Consider the following 14,572-nt stretch of genomic DNA (forward strand, 5'->3'; position numbering starts at 1 on the left):
CGTGAGCTAAAGAGCTAAGGGACAGTGCCCAAGCCCAGAGTTCAAGACCCACTACCAGAAAAAAAAGAAAAGAAAGAAAAAGAAGCTATTGAAGCTAGATAAGCAGACTGAGAAAAGGCTAGTCTGAGCCACATATAAGATGGACTAGAAAGTGGGTTATTAAGACTGTAGACTGTGAGTCTGGGCATCAAAGCATTTGAAATATCAGGCTTCCCGAGTAGAACACTCTCATACTGTGAAAATTAAATTTATATTAAATTTAGCATTTACATTGTATTAGGTATCCTAAGTAACCTAGAGATGAGTTAAAGTAATTTGCAAGTACAAGGGACTTCAGCATCTGAGGATTTTTAAAATTCATCCAGGGTACTAGAACCAATCCTCCATGAATTCAGGTATTTTAAAGATGCCTTTATGTTGACTTATGCTAGTGTAATTCAGACAAAAAAGGCATCAAAGTAACCTTGAGTGCACCCTGAGGGCCCATTTAGAAAACACTTATGACTGAGTTTGTACACTTACCTGTTTCTTCTCTGCTACTCATTTTTTGAGCTGCAGATTCACAGATCAGAAGGGCTTTCATTTCACTTAAGACTGGCTCTTCTTTGGTTCCTTTTGCTACCAGGTGATATGCAGATATGCAGAGATAAACGTCTAAGTGTGTGTGTGTGTGTGTGTGCGCGTGCTGGTCCTGTGGCTTAAACTCAGGGCTTGAGTTCTGTCCCTGAGGTTCTTTTTGCTCAAGCTCTACCCACATGAGCCACAGCACTACTTTTGGCTTTTTCTCTGAGTAGTTTATTAGAGATAAAGCGTCTCATAGACTTTCCTCAGATCTCAGCCTAAGTAGCTAGGATTATAGGCATGAGCCACCGGTGCCTGGCTTCATAGTCCTATTTCTTTTATAGATAGTTCAAAGTGATTGTGTGTTCCCCAAATGCCTAATATCACAGCCTACCCCTATTCTGTCATTTATCAGCACCAACAATGTGGGAGATCACTCATTTGTTTTGGGCATATGTGAAGGAGAATGACATGAATAGCAAAAAAGCAGAAGACTCTTGGATTAAATAAGACTAAATTGCTGCACGATGCCTACATAAAGATTACGCCTTCAAAGTGATGTTGCTTCACAAAACCATCTCCGTACAACATCATAGCAAACAGTTTCAGATTGACCATTTACAAGATAATGCAACTGGTATAAAGTAAAAGATCTCCATTGGATACTCAAGGTCCCATTTTCCTCAACATTCTTACAGCATGCCTATCTCCAACAAGTTGCAAAAGCCAGAGAAGCTCATTATTATCTTTCACCTATTAACTAGTCCCTAATGTGGATGCGAATAAAGGAAAATATGTCCTCAGGCCTGCAGGTAGAAGAGGAAAAGCAGTGTGCTGACAGACAGGAGACAGAGCAGCAAAGCTACACAGGGGCAGCAGCCCACGAACAAGTACAAGATGGGGCAGATGCTATTGTGTCTCCTTGTGAATCAAGCTCACTGTTTCAAATGAGATTACTGAGAGAGATAAGCTGAATATATAAATTTATCACTGTCGCTTCTTGGCAAACTATGTTCTTTTCTCTGTTTCTTACAAACACAGCATCTACAAGTCATATTTGTTTAAAGCAATTTCAATCAAAACAGAAAAAAACAGGAAAGGAATAACTGTCACTGAAAGCTGTGTAACTGACACAAATTTATTTGGTACATGAGGAATTCTCAGAAAATAATAAAAATTAAGTATCATTAGAGCTTGCCTTTTCCCTTTCCCTCAAATTTAGAATGAATGAAAATGGGGCGGGGGGGGAAAGGAGAGGGAAAAGGGAAGGAAAAAGGAAAGGACGGAAGAAAGAGACAGATACGGTGAAATATGCAAGTAAATACTAGCTTCTAGTTAGGAAGTTACACTGCTACTAATAGTTCAAGAAGTGTGATCTTAAAAAAAAAAAAAAAAAGAAGTGTGATCTTGTGAGAAATGTACTTGTGAGAAAATGTGAAAATGTTGCCCAGAACACAGGGGGAAACAAATCACATTACAGGAGAAAATAAACCTGTAAGTCATAGCAGAAACTACATGACTTAGAAATACATGGGGGAAACAATATATATAAATCATACTGGACTTCTTTCCTATGGAATATTATCTTTTTATATAAAAATAATTTCCAAAACTAAGAAAGGTAGAAGCCAGAGGACTCGACTCACATCTGGGCACAAATACATACTCTATAAGACAAGAAACTCAAGATCACAGTACACAGCAGTTATTTATTTAAATACTTGAAAAGGTCAATGATGGAAAAAATAGGTTTATCATGAGTTTATATTCATTAGATTTATTTTACCATTTAAAAAAGTGCTGCCTCTAGGTTATCCTAGCCAGATATAGAACACTTCATGACACATGCAGCTACTGCAATATACTACAACAGACATAGCCATTAGTGAATGACTTATACTCTGGGAGGAAATTCAGCAGTAGTAAGGATGACTTGTTTATTTAAACTAAAAACATTGATAATATACAAATTGCTTTTTTCATTTGATTGAAGGGGCTATAAAATTCCACATACTGACAAAGGAGGCAACATAATCATGGAGATAATGCCTCTGCTAATTGCTTTTACCTTATTTCTTCCTTAATGGGAGCTGCACACTTAGCTATATCACTCTCTAGACTTCAATGCTGGCCTACCATAAGTGACTACAACAAACAGGTTGATAAGCTGATGCAGGTTCAGATGAGTTCTTAAAAACAAAGAAAACAGCAAATTGTGTCTCATGTACTTACAGAACCCAAAGGATATTTCTGAGTAAGTGTGAAATAAATAAGTGATCCACGAGTAAATACAATCTCTGGGCTGTTTTAAACCTAGAAGAGTGAGCCAAGTGAGCACTAACGATACCATGTAGAAACGTCTAGAAACATCATTTCTAGAACTCAGTTTGGGAGACCATATTTTGCCTGAATATGTACATTATTTACAAATTCCCTTTTGGCCTCTGAAATTTAGCCATTTTAGTTTGGCTATTAAGCTGTTTTTCTCCATATACTAGCCAATACTGCAGTTATTATCATTAAAATACTCTTATGCATGAATTACAAATATTAATAAAGTAACTCTGCATATATAAATATCTCAACATTTCCAGCAGAATTTAAAGCATTCATAATGTACATAAAACATTTTTTGGTAGGCCGGTATTTTTTTGATTTTTAGATCATCGCTGTTTCAATAATGCTCTGTACATAGCAAAGCCCAAGACTGCAAAAACAGTAGCACCAAAACTTGCTCGAAGCCAAAATGTGGAGCTCTTGAGGTCAGCTTGTGTCACGTGCCTGTAGTCAGAAAACATAATTAATATTTAAAAATATGATTATTAGCAAAATCTTATCCCAATTATATATGACAGTTTACTTTGAAGAAAGTATTAGCACACTTGTCAGGCTAATTGCATACAGTAATGCTTACCAAAAACATTTATCAATATAGCCCTGTACATACTGCTTAGACAACCACTGTCTTAGGAAAACAATATCATATAAACATTAAAGACATAGGTTTTTGCAATTAGCTGCTACTTGAGAGTTGATATCTAAAATTTTGTACATTTACTTCACATGGGAAATGAAATTAGAAAAATCAGCCCATAGCTTTTTAGTTATACCACAGTCCTTCAGGCAGGGTTCTTACAATTTTGAGGATTATATTAATGGAAGGTAACTAAGGTACAGTCTTCTGTCTCTAGAAATCAAAAGCTACTTTGTAAGCAGTTAAGTGACAAGTGACAATACTTTTTAAAGATCAATGACTAAAGTCAACTGTGGAAACACTGAGTCCCATAAAAAATTTACCTTCCCCCCAAAAAAAAACAAAAGGGGAAGATTTATCAGATTGCATTAATTTGGTTACTGCTAATTAGAGAGAAAAAAATAAACAAAAGAAAAACTGAAACCCTGATGTTAGTCATACAGGCAGTGGTAATGGTATCAAATAAAGGAGGACATAATGTAACATGATGAATTGAAAGGTAATGACATAAAAGCTGTATTATACATGACAAGTAACAAGGGCAGCCTGTACCACAAACGGAGTTTGTGAGCATGCTCAGTTAAAAACACTGCTAAGCACCCTCAAGAGTCTCAAGTATGACAGCTTTCTATAAAGAGGATAAAGCTTTACAGCCAAGGCTGGAACACTTTATTTCCAAGTGTCACTAAGTCCTTCATTAGTGAACACAAGTGAAGTGATATAAAAAGCTTCTGGAATTAAGAGCTTAGTAAGACTGTCTAATTTAGGTGATTTTACAACTGAGTTAAATAGATTTGAAGCAGAAGTCAGATATTCAAAGACTAAGACATAGGCAAAAAAGTTAAAAGACTTGAAAGATTTCAAGAGCTTGAGATTTCAACTTGCACAAAAACTATTTTGCCTCAGTTAATAGTCACAGAATGACTGGATTAGTTACCACAAAATATAATTGGCATATTCCTATTAACAAGTCTACAAGCTGGTGCTCCATGCTTATCACCACTGCCAAACAACACAGAACACACCAATTTCTCACCATCGCCAGTTTCTATTTAAAAAGTCACTTCTTACATTGTATTTTTTTTACAAAGCAACATGACCACACAGGTGCATTCTACCTTGCAAGTTAGTTCTTCCAACAGGCAGTATTTATTTAAGTTAGGAAAGAGAATATTTAGATTTTTTTTTTTTTGGCTTTGCTAGTTGGAAGGGTTCCAACAAGGCCAACCACTGGTTATGGAAACTGTTACCTGGCTTCAAGAAAGAGTGGACCATGAGATGACTCCATGAAGATGGAATCTTCTACAGAGCTGACGGCGTGCACCTGGTGAGTAATACTGCCTTCGTCGTCGGCTAACAGCATGGCACCCCACTCAGCTACCCGGACTCTTAACCTTTCATACATATGCACACAGTTTGCAGTTCACAGCAGAGCTCAGGAAAGGGGACTCAGACAAATCTCTCTCAATTAAGTATCCCACATATACAGAAAGAATTGCCACCCCCGTGTTTTCGACATTTCACTAAAATAAATGTATTCTACAGAAAATTACTAGGCTTAAAAGAACATCCACAATACATTTGCTTCAACACTCACACATCAGACAAGGAACCTAAAATTGCTCCATAGCAATATATTCCCAATATAGCCTGCTGAGCCTGATCTTGGTATATTTGAAACACTGGGAGAAATCCTTGAAACTAATACTAACAGATACCAACAGGTAGCAATAGTATCTGACAGCACCTGATAACCATGGTATGCATTTGAAATGAGGTTAACAAGTACTAACTATGAAGTTTATAGACATTTATAATTTCAAACTATTACAAACTACAAACAGACATCTGTGAAAAATTGACTCCAACATTCCAAACTCCAGCCACTAAGGATCTATGATGAGAGTAATCAAGTTTCTATCCCAATATGGAAGAATTTAAAGTGAGTCTATAGGTTTGCCACCCTGTACTGCCCACACTTGTCCAAATTTAAAGAGAGAAGCCAGGCTTAAAGAGTATTAAAGCTTTTGCTTCAGCTTTGGTAATCATTTTGACTGATAAGAGGGGTTTTTGTGTTTTTGAATTTTCACATTCTTTTAATCTATGGGGAGAAAGGAATTAACATACAAGCCAATACTCAAATGACAAATATTACTCGAATATGGATGTCTGTTTCACACAGCTCCCTTTGTTAAGGTTTTATTTTGTTTTGTTTTTGGGATAGTCTGGCTTGAAGCACAAGCTGGCCTCAAACTTTTGATCCTCACGCTTCAGTCTACACACCATTCCTGACTTTCCTTTTGCTATGTTTTAAGTACTACCATTTGTGAAATAATATATTCTGACACATGTATTGCTTGCTATTCTTCTGCATCTCAAGATGGTAATTATTATTTTCCCCAAACAATAGTACAGCTTTCATAGGCAAAAAAAAAAATACTACAGATACATTATCAAGATACAGCTCGTGCTGGGCACCAGTGGCTCACACCTGTAATCCTAGCTACTGTAGCACTCCACCACTTGAGCCACAGCTCCACTTTGTTTTCAGGTGGTTAAGTAGAGATAAGAGTCTCACTGGCTTTCCTGCCTGGGCTGGCTTCAAACCACAATCCTTAGATCTCAGCCTCCTGAGTGTCTAGGATTACAGGAGTGTGCCACCAGTGCCGGCATATTCCATTAGTAACAAAAACTAACCTATGTTTCAGGTCTCAAAAAGAACACAGGGGGGGCTGGGAAGGTGGCTCAGTGGTAGAGTGCTTGCCTTGCATGCCTGAGGCCCTGGGTTGGATTCCTCAGCACCACATAAGAAAAAAGAAAAAAGCCGGAAGTGGCGCTGTGGCTCAAGTGGTAGAGTGCTAGCCTTGAGCTGAAGAGCTGAGGGACAGCGCCCAGGCCCAGAGTTCAGGCCCCACGACCGGACCCAAAAAAAAAAAAGAACACAGGATAACAGTTCTATTTTAAAATATGAACATAGTTCATCCCTAAACCCAAGCAGAAATAATCCTTGCATGTTCAAAAATGTAATACTTTCATAATACTGACTTAAAATACCTTCTTAAAATAAATGATACTATCTTCTTGCATAGATTTCCTTTTTAAGTTTACTTTCTTTGTAACTATAAAAAAAGTAATGTACAATCCTTAGGAAACGCATGGCCAATAAAAATGGGGGGAATGGAATCACAGATTCTCCTTATCTGAGGTAATTAATCAAAATTTCCAGTATTTCAACACAGGTGTTAGACAATTAACATATATGGACTTGGCTATTATTAAAGATACTTTTTAATAATGCAGAAAGAGGGTGACACTGTTTAAAAAGAAATGTACTCATTACTTCACTTATGTAACTGTAACCCCTCTGTATATCACCTTTATGATAAGAAAAAAACTTCAAAAAAACGGAGAGAGAAAAGTGCTTCAAAATTCAGGCAAAAAGAGGGTTGAAGGAAAAGCTTCAGCACTTAGGGGGCTGAAGCTGAATAATAGTGAATTCAAGCAGGGAAATAAATTAGAGATTTCCAGGCAACCCTGGCCTGTATAGCAAGATCCTGTCATCAGGAGGGGGAAAAAAGTTAAATGAAGAACAATTTGTGTACAGTCACAGATCATATACATAATCATCGAAATTCTTATGCGCCCTGGTACTGAATATCACAAAGAAAGCACACAAGCCAGAGGCATATTACAATGCTTTTTGCCAGTGCCAGTGCCAGAAATTTTAGCTACGCAGGAGGCTGAGATCTGAGAACTGTGGTTAGCAACCAGTGCAAGCAGGAAAGTCCATGAGATTCTTATCTCCAATTACCCAGGCCTACTCCCCCCCAAAACCCAAAAAAACCCAGGAAGCAAGCCAAAGTGGATCTATAGCTCAAGTGGTAGGGTGCCAACCTTGAGCACAAAGCTCAGGGACTGCGCCCAGGCCCTGAGTACAAGCCCCAGGACCGGTGCATGCACACATGAAAGCTTTTTATTTACTCAGCAATTTCTAGTGATATAAAAATATGAACTAAAATCTTCATTGGCATATATATGTAAATATATACAGTAATTTGTCACATCCCTTTATTGTTATTTATATACATTAAACCAGTAAAGATTTCAGTTCATATGTAGATACAGATATAGATGTATATTCCCATACCCCTTTGTGAAGTGCTGGGGCTTGAACTCAGGGCCTGGGCACTGTCCTTACTGTTTTGTTCTCAAAGCTACTGCTCTACCACTTGAGCTGCAACTCCACTTCTGGCTCTTTGGTGCTTAACTGGAGATAAGGAGTCTCATGGACATGTCTGCCCAGGCTGCTTTGAATTGTGATCCTAGATCTCAGCCTCAGGAGTAGCTAGAATTATAGGTGTGAGCCACTAGCACCTGGCTTCAAGCATGAGTTTTCAAGAGAACACTGTAAAACAGTGTAAAACAGTAGTCATACTCAGTTACTGAGACATGGTTACAATTTTTTTCTTGATTGTAATTTTTTTGAATTTTAATATTTTATTAGACTCAATGAGCAGTATGCCACAATTTACCACTTGAGCATTTCAAAAATGAAAACTTGAGATGCTTAATATTCTCACTGTATGTATTCTATAACTGTATATATTATTCTGCATTATATTTCTGTACTTCTCTGGTATGTGTTTTCCAACTACATTTCCATTTGTTCTATTATTTCTTTTTTTTCCAAACTGTCAGGTTTAATAACCTTTTCTTCTTTTTCAGTTTGTACTTATTGACCTTTGTGTACTATCATAGTATATTAAAATACAAAAGAGAAAATTCACTGTTGTTGGTAGAGTACAATTTTTTTTAATGCACAACTGCAGCAACATATGTTAAATAATGAAATAATTCACTTGAGGAAATAGTATAAAAATTTCCTTAAAATATAAAGAACTATGAATAGAGCTGGGAAGGTGGCTCAGTGGTAGAGTGCTTGCCTTGCATGCATGAGGCCCTGGGTTCGATTCCTCAGCACCACATAAGCAGAAAAAAAAAAAGCCAGAAGTGGTACTGTGTCTCAAGTGGTAGAGCACTAGCCTTGAGCTGAAGAGCTGAGGGACAGTGCCCAGGCCCAGAGTTCAGGCCCACGACCAGACCCCCCCCAAAAAAAAAACCAAAATATGAATACTCTATAAGTCAGCATGAAAATATCAGATAATAGTATGGGTACACTAATATATAAGTACTTTATAAAATAACATCACTATATGCTGGGGATGTAGTTTAATGGTAGAATGCTTGCCTAGCATGTATGAAGCCTTGGTTCGATTCCTTAGTACCACATAAATAGAAAAGGCCAGATGAGGCACTGTGGGTCAAGTGGTAGCCTTGAGCAAAAGCTCAGGGACAGTGCCCAGGCCCTGAGTTCAAGCCTCAGGACTGGTTAAAATAAGGTCACTAATGCAATAGTGACTAGAAAACCATGCCATCCATCCCTCCCCATCTTCCTTTGTAAAGAATTTACTCTTTGTAATAAAATCACATGGGCCTCTTCACTGGATTATTAGATATTCCTAGAGTTTGGGCCACTTCCCAGCAGCCTCTTGCCCTGTCTGGCCTGAATGTAACCCCCATTATAACAAGGCTGGAGAGAATTTCCCCAAAGTTCATGTAAGAGGACAGGAGCCCCCTTCTCGAGGCAGTGGCTGCCAGGTCTATAGAGAGTAATTATCTCAAACTTATCATTTGCACCAATCTGGAGAAGAAAGGAAAGGAGCGCTTGTTGCCAAAGCTTGCAAGCTCTTGGTGGTGCTAGATATTAGGCAGCAGTGGCACGATCTGGTCTGTGGTTGTACAGGAGGCAAGGTACCCCAGCCCTTCTTGGGCATGCTCCATGTTATCAAGTTGTACCTCTTCAAAACCTTGCTGCTCCTCCGTAACTTCCATCTTCGTGGGGCACTACAGGTCTGAGGTGACCTCAGCTGCAAGGGTCTGAGTGGCTGCCAGCATCCTGTCCTGGCACTTGGTGCCTTCACCTGCAAGACGTAACAGCAGCTCCTGCAACTCCCTCTTCTCCTGGGACGGCCAATTGACACACTGGTCTGTCTTCTGATATAGCTCATCCAGGGGCTGGGAAGGTGGCTCAGTGGTAGAGTGCTTGCCTTGTATGCGTGAGGCCCTGGGTTCGATTCCTCAGCACCACATAAGCAAAAAGAAAAAAGCCGAAAGTGGTACTGTGGCTCAAGTGGTAGAGTGCTAGCCTTGAGCTGAAGAGCTGAGGGACAGTGCCAGGCCCAGAGTTCAGGCCCCACAACCAGAACCCCCCCCCAAAAAAAAAAAAAAAAACCTAACACTGATATAGCTCATCCAGGACTTCCATTTGTTCTTTATTAAAAAGAAAAACTCTGGACTCTTCAATGTGTTCTGACAGCTGGCTCATCAATGTTGGGGCTTATCTACTTGATATTAGTAGTCTACTTTGTGGGGCAGGTCGTGGATGAAGCAAATTTTTAGCTGTTTCGTGGACACCTGAGTCATGCTTCCTGCCCCCCCAGACATACCATAGTTCCAGTTCTTAGGGAAAAGGGCCTGGTGCTCCAGCTTTATCTGGCACTGGGCTTCCAGGTTGGCCAGAAACCCAGAGGTCCTGCTGCTTCTGCAGCTGCCATCCGTTTCCCCTTTTTTGACTCAGCAACAGATAGTGCTATAAAGTAAAAAACCCACAAGATTTACGGATTGTCTATATCCTCTGGGATAGTCATACCTGATGAAGTCACCCCTCGCCCTTTTCTTCTTTTCTAACTCCTTCACTTTCTCTAGGGAAAGCCAGGAAGCTCAGCTGGGCCTGTAGCTCCTCATTCTCACGCCTTGTTGCTTCTAGGTATTTCAGTATGCCCTGTAACTTTTGTTTTTGTTGGTCCTGGGGCTGGAACACTGGGCCTGGGTGCTTTCCCTGAGCTCTTCAGCTCAAGACTAGCACTCTAAAACTTGAGCCACAGCACTACTTCTGGTTTTTTTTTTTTTTGGTGGTTAATTGGAGATAAGAGTCTCATGGACTTTCCGGGACAGGCTGGCTTTGAACCACAAGTCTTCAGATTTCAGCCTCCTGCGTAGCTAGGATTTCAAGCATGAGCTACCGGCACCCGGTTTGTCTTGTAACTTTTGAGGCACTGTCTGCTCTCCCAACTTGTTCTGCATCTGCTCCTGCTTCAGCTGCTCCACCAAGTGGGTCTGCCTCAGCAGGTGCTGCTGCAGGGCCTCCTTCTCTTTGGCCAGCTGTTGACTGGAGGCTCTGTGCTGTTCATAGGTGGCCCTGAGCTCCTGAAGTTGGGCCAGGTACTGATCATGCAGCTCCTGTAGCTCTTTCCATTCTTCTCACTTCTCCTCTCACTGGTCCAGCTTCTTCTACAGATGTTTCTTCATTTTCTGCTCTGAGAGCAGGATGCTGGCGAGCTCCTGCTCCCACAGCTGGGCCAGCTGATCTTTCAACTCTTGGATGTGACAAGAGTGCATCTCATGGTCTCGTTTTTCTCACTATCATTTCAAGGATCTTGTGTCATTCTTCAGCATGTTGATCCCACTCCTCAGCCTTCTGCTCCAGTATCCACAACAACTCCTTCTGGTCCAGGTTCTGGTCTTCCTGTATCTGGATGTGAAATGGTTCCCACAGGTTCTTTGAACTCCTGAATCTGCTGGCCTGGGCCTTGAGCTGTTTCTCAGCCTGAGATGGTTCTGCAAGGGGCTGTGTGGGTGGCAGCTCTGCCAGGTGCCTTCTCAGTTCTACCAGGTTTGTCTCTAGGTCCAACACCTGCCTCACCCCTTGCTTTTTCTCCCCTTTCAGTTGGCTAATCTGCTCCAAGTGCTGCTGGAACTTCTCCTGTTACCTGGAACTCTTCATCCTCAGGTCCCCTGCAAAGTTGTCTCTCTCCAACTTTAATGTTGTCACCAACTTTTTCATGTTGTCTAGCTGTCTTGGTTTCCAACTCTGCTCTGAAACTGCAGCTTCATGTTATTCAGGTCTTTAATGAGCTCTAGGTTGTTCCGGTTTGTCTCATCCTGCATGGTGGACACTGCAGACAACGTCAGCTCTAGCTCTGCAACGTGTTGCTGTGAAAATGCAAGTAGCCGTGGCTCACGCCTGTAATCCTAGCTACTCAGGAGGCTGAAATCTGAGGACTGTGGTTCAAAGCCAGCCTGGGCAGGAGAGACCGTGAGACTCTTATCTCTAAGTAACCACCAGAAAACCTGAAGTGGCACTGTGGCTCAAGTGGTAGAGCGCTCACCTTGAGCTGAAGAGCTCAGGGACAGAGCCCAGGTCCAGAGCCCAGGTCCAGAGTTCAAGCCCCATGACTGGGAAGAAGAAAAAAAAAAAAAGATGCAGGCAGCTGGCACGACCTTCATGCACCATTTCTCTTTCATTGACCACTTGCTGCATGTGGGCCAGGGCATACTGTAAATCAAAGTTTTCTGAAACCAATGTCTGTATTGATAGCTTGTGGAGCTCCAGCTTTGTTTTTAGTGCTTCCTGTGCACAGGCCATCTTTTCATTCTCTTTCCCCTGTTGATCCTGAAGGTCTTTCTTTTCCTGCTTCAATTGTTCACTCTCATTCCAGAGCTACTGGTTTGTATTCTGCTGAAGTCCGGTGCAAGCACCAGGTGTTGATAGCACCTTAGTCTTATTGGGGACCTGTGACACTCTTGACCCTGGCAGCTCTGACTGTGCCCAGAGGTGGGGAATGCTCAGGGTCAGTGTGATTTTTTGCCGAACCCTCAGTTGAATTACAGTCCCCAGTGGTGTTTGTCTTGGGATTAACTCCCTTTTTAGTTTTCTTCTTGTTCTTGGATTCTGTAGGTCCATCAGGACAATTCCTCTGCTGGTATTCCTGCAGTAGTTTCTTTCCTGAAGCTAATTTTTTTCCATCTTGTTTGCTCAGACATCTCAGTGCTGGGATAGAGAAGAGCCTGGCCACATTGCCAGGCTCTCTGAAATCACCGCTATTCTTGCAGTCACCACCAACTGTGTCTACTTCCTATTCTATCTCACAATCACCTTGATTCTCTCACTTACCTCTCAGCACCTCTGCCTCCCTCAACTGCTGGTAGTGGTGCAAGTCAACAGAGGCGATAGCAGTGCTACCATGCAGCATGGATGTGAGCATGGCCCTAATTCTTGGTATCTCATTGGTCAGAGAGAAATATGAAAAGTGGGGGCATGGCCAGTATATCGTGATCTAAGCAGAATGGGTGGTCATATGAGAGCTGCTCGTGCAGACCAATCCTGCATTCCCCTCCTCCCCCAATACAACCCTGTCTAGTTTGGTTGGGAGAAGGGTGGGACTTACTCTTGCTGGACAGGGGCACTGTTTTACAAATCACCTTTCTTGGCATCCATGACACAACTGTAGTTACCATAGTTTCCACCAGACTTCCAGCTGCCCTTTAACAGCAGCACCAAGAAACATAGCTATCTGCCCATGTCTTAAAGTCTTTATCCTATGCATAATTACCTCTATTGTTCTGACCTTATTTGCTGACACTTGTATTCTGATCAGGGAGTTACTGAGGTTCATAATGACTTTGATATAATCTGCTCTTGCAGTTGTTCTGGAACTGGAAGGCTCACGACATCACCGGTCCAGGGCTCCTCTCCATGAATATTGGCCATGCTGTATGCAGCACACACAGGCCATGCATAGCAAGTATTTCCTAGACTAATGAGAATCTGAGCAGTAGAGATCCATCTTATTTATACATTTCAATGAAAGCTAGCCTCAGTATGTGTTCCACACACTTTGGCTGGTGATCTCAGAGGATTCAGAAACAGTCATAGGAGGAATGTTGTCTATTAGCTGAGAAGTCAATTTTCTAACCAGCCACATCCAAATGATGTCCAGTGTGTCCAAATCCAGGAGCCTTCTACCACTCCAGGGCCCTTGAATATCTACTTCCACACTGGAGTGAGTGGTTGTCTTCCAGTAACCGATGAGTCTCGAACTAGGAATGTGGTGGCAAGGCCCAGGCATTTGTGCTGCATTACCATTTGCTGGCTGCACTCACCACACCTCCTCATTCCCACACAAGTCACCATGACTCACAACACATGCTCTCAGGTGTAATTTCATATCTCAAATTGAGATATGAAACTGAGCAATGCAGCTGAAAATTGTATTGAGGTCACCAAAGCAATAATCAAGCTTTTGTATCTGTAAATGTGAGTGGAAGGTTTATATTGTTTTTGGCAGTACTAAGGCTTGAACTCAGGGCCTTGTACTCTACGACTTGAGCAGCAACTCCAGCTCTCAGTTTTCTGTTTCTAGATACTTTCTTCTTTTCTTTTATTAAGATTTCTGGACCTCCTTGCTTTTTATTCCTTGAAATGTTTCTGTTTTTTCTGTTTTTACTTCTCATAATAATGCCATTTTTTCCCCCTTGGTGGTACTAGATATCAAACCCAAGGCCCCTTACATGAATGTAAGGAAGTACTCTGCAGCTAGGTGACATCCCCAACCCTACTAACACTACTATTTAGTGATCATTCTCCTAACTGAATTAGAAGGCAGCTGGGAAGGTGGCTCAGTGGTAGAGCGCTTGCCTTGCATGCCTGAGGCCCTGGATTCGATTCTTCAGCACCACATAAGCAAAAAGAAAAAAGCCGGAAGTGGCGCTGTGGCTCAAGTGGTAGAGCACCAGCCTTGAGCTGAGGGACAGTGCCCAGGCCCAGAGTTCAGGCCCCACGACCACACCCCCCCTCCCCCCAAAAAAGAAAGAAGGCATGAAACATTTTAATAGAAATTTCTGAAAAAAGATTGAGAAATAAATATATAGTGTGTAGTAAAGATGAATTAGAACACAAACCATAAGCAAGCTATTAACTGAGCATGACTAAATAGTAACATAGTTTGGAAAAAGACATAGTCAATGTACCAAAACCCAAAAATGCTTCACTGAGCAGTTAGAAGAATCCAAATTTATAGAGGATCACACATAGGAAATGCTGCACTATCAACATGTATACTAGTGAAATCAAATTAGGCAAACTCTACTTTCTCATATCCTAACCAAATACCAAATTTTTTTATAACATATAAGGAG

The 14,572-nt window shown here is 41.1% G+C and overlaps 1 protein-coding gene across 4 annotated transcripts in view; it reads right to left on the reverse strand.

The window, feature by feature from the left end:
* Positions 1–2,250: 2,250 nt before the first annotated feature.
* The window catches only part of Rhot1 (ras homolog family member T1), a 63,337-nt gene continuing 51,015 nt past the window's right edge, over positions 2,251–14,572 (reverse strand). For all 4 annotated transcript variants that reach the window (XM_013016523.1, XM_013016520.1, XM_013016521.1 and 1 more), the window contains one exon: positions 2,251–3,342. In XM_013016523.1, the coding sequence (XP_012871977.1) occupies positions 3,225–3,342 (118 nt within the window). In that variant the 3' untranslated portion in view covers positions 2,251–3,224. The remainder of the gene's footprint in view (positions 3,343–14,572) is intronic.

Source organism: Dipodomys ordii, unplaced genomic scaffold, assembly GCF_000151885.1.
Source record: "Dipodomys ordii isolate 6190 unplaced genomic scaffold, Dord_2.0 Scaffold31, whole genome shotgun sequence".
In the NCBI taxonomy this organism is placed as follows: Eukaryota; Metazoa; Chordata; class Mammalia; order Rodentia; family Heteromyidae; genus Dipodomys; species Dipodomys ordii.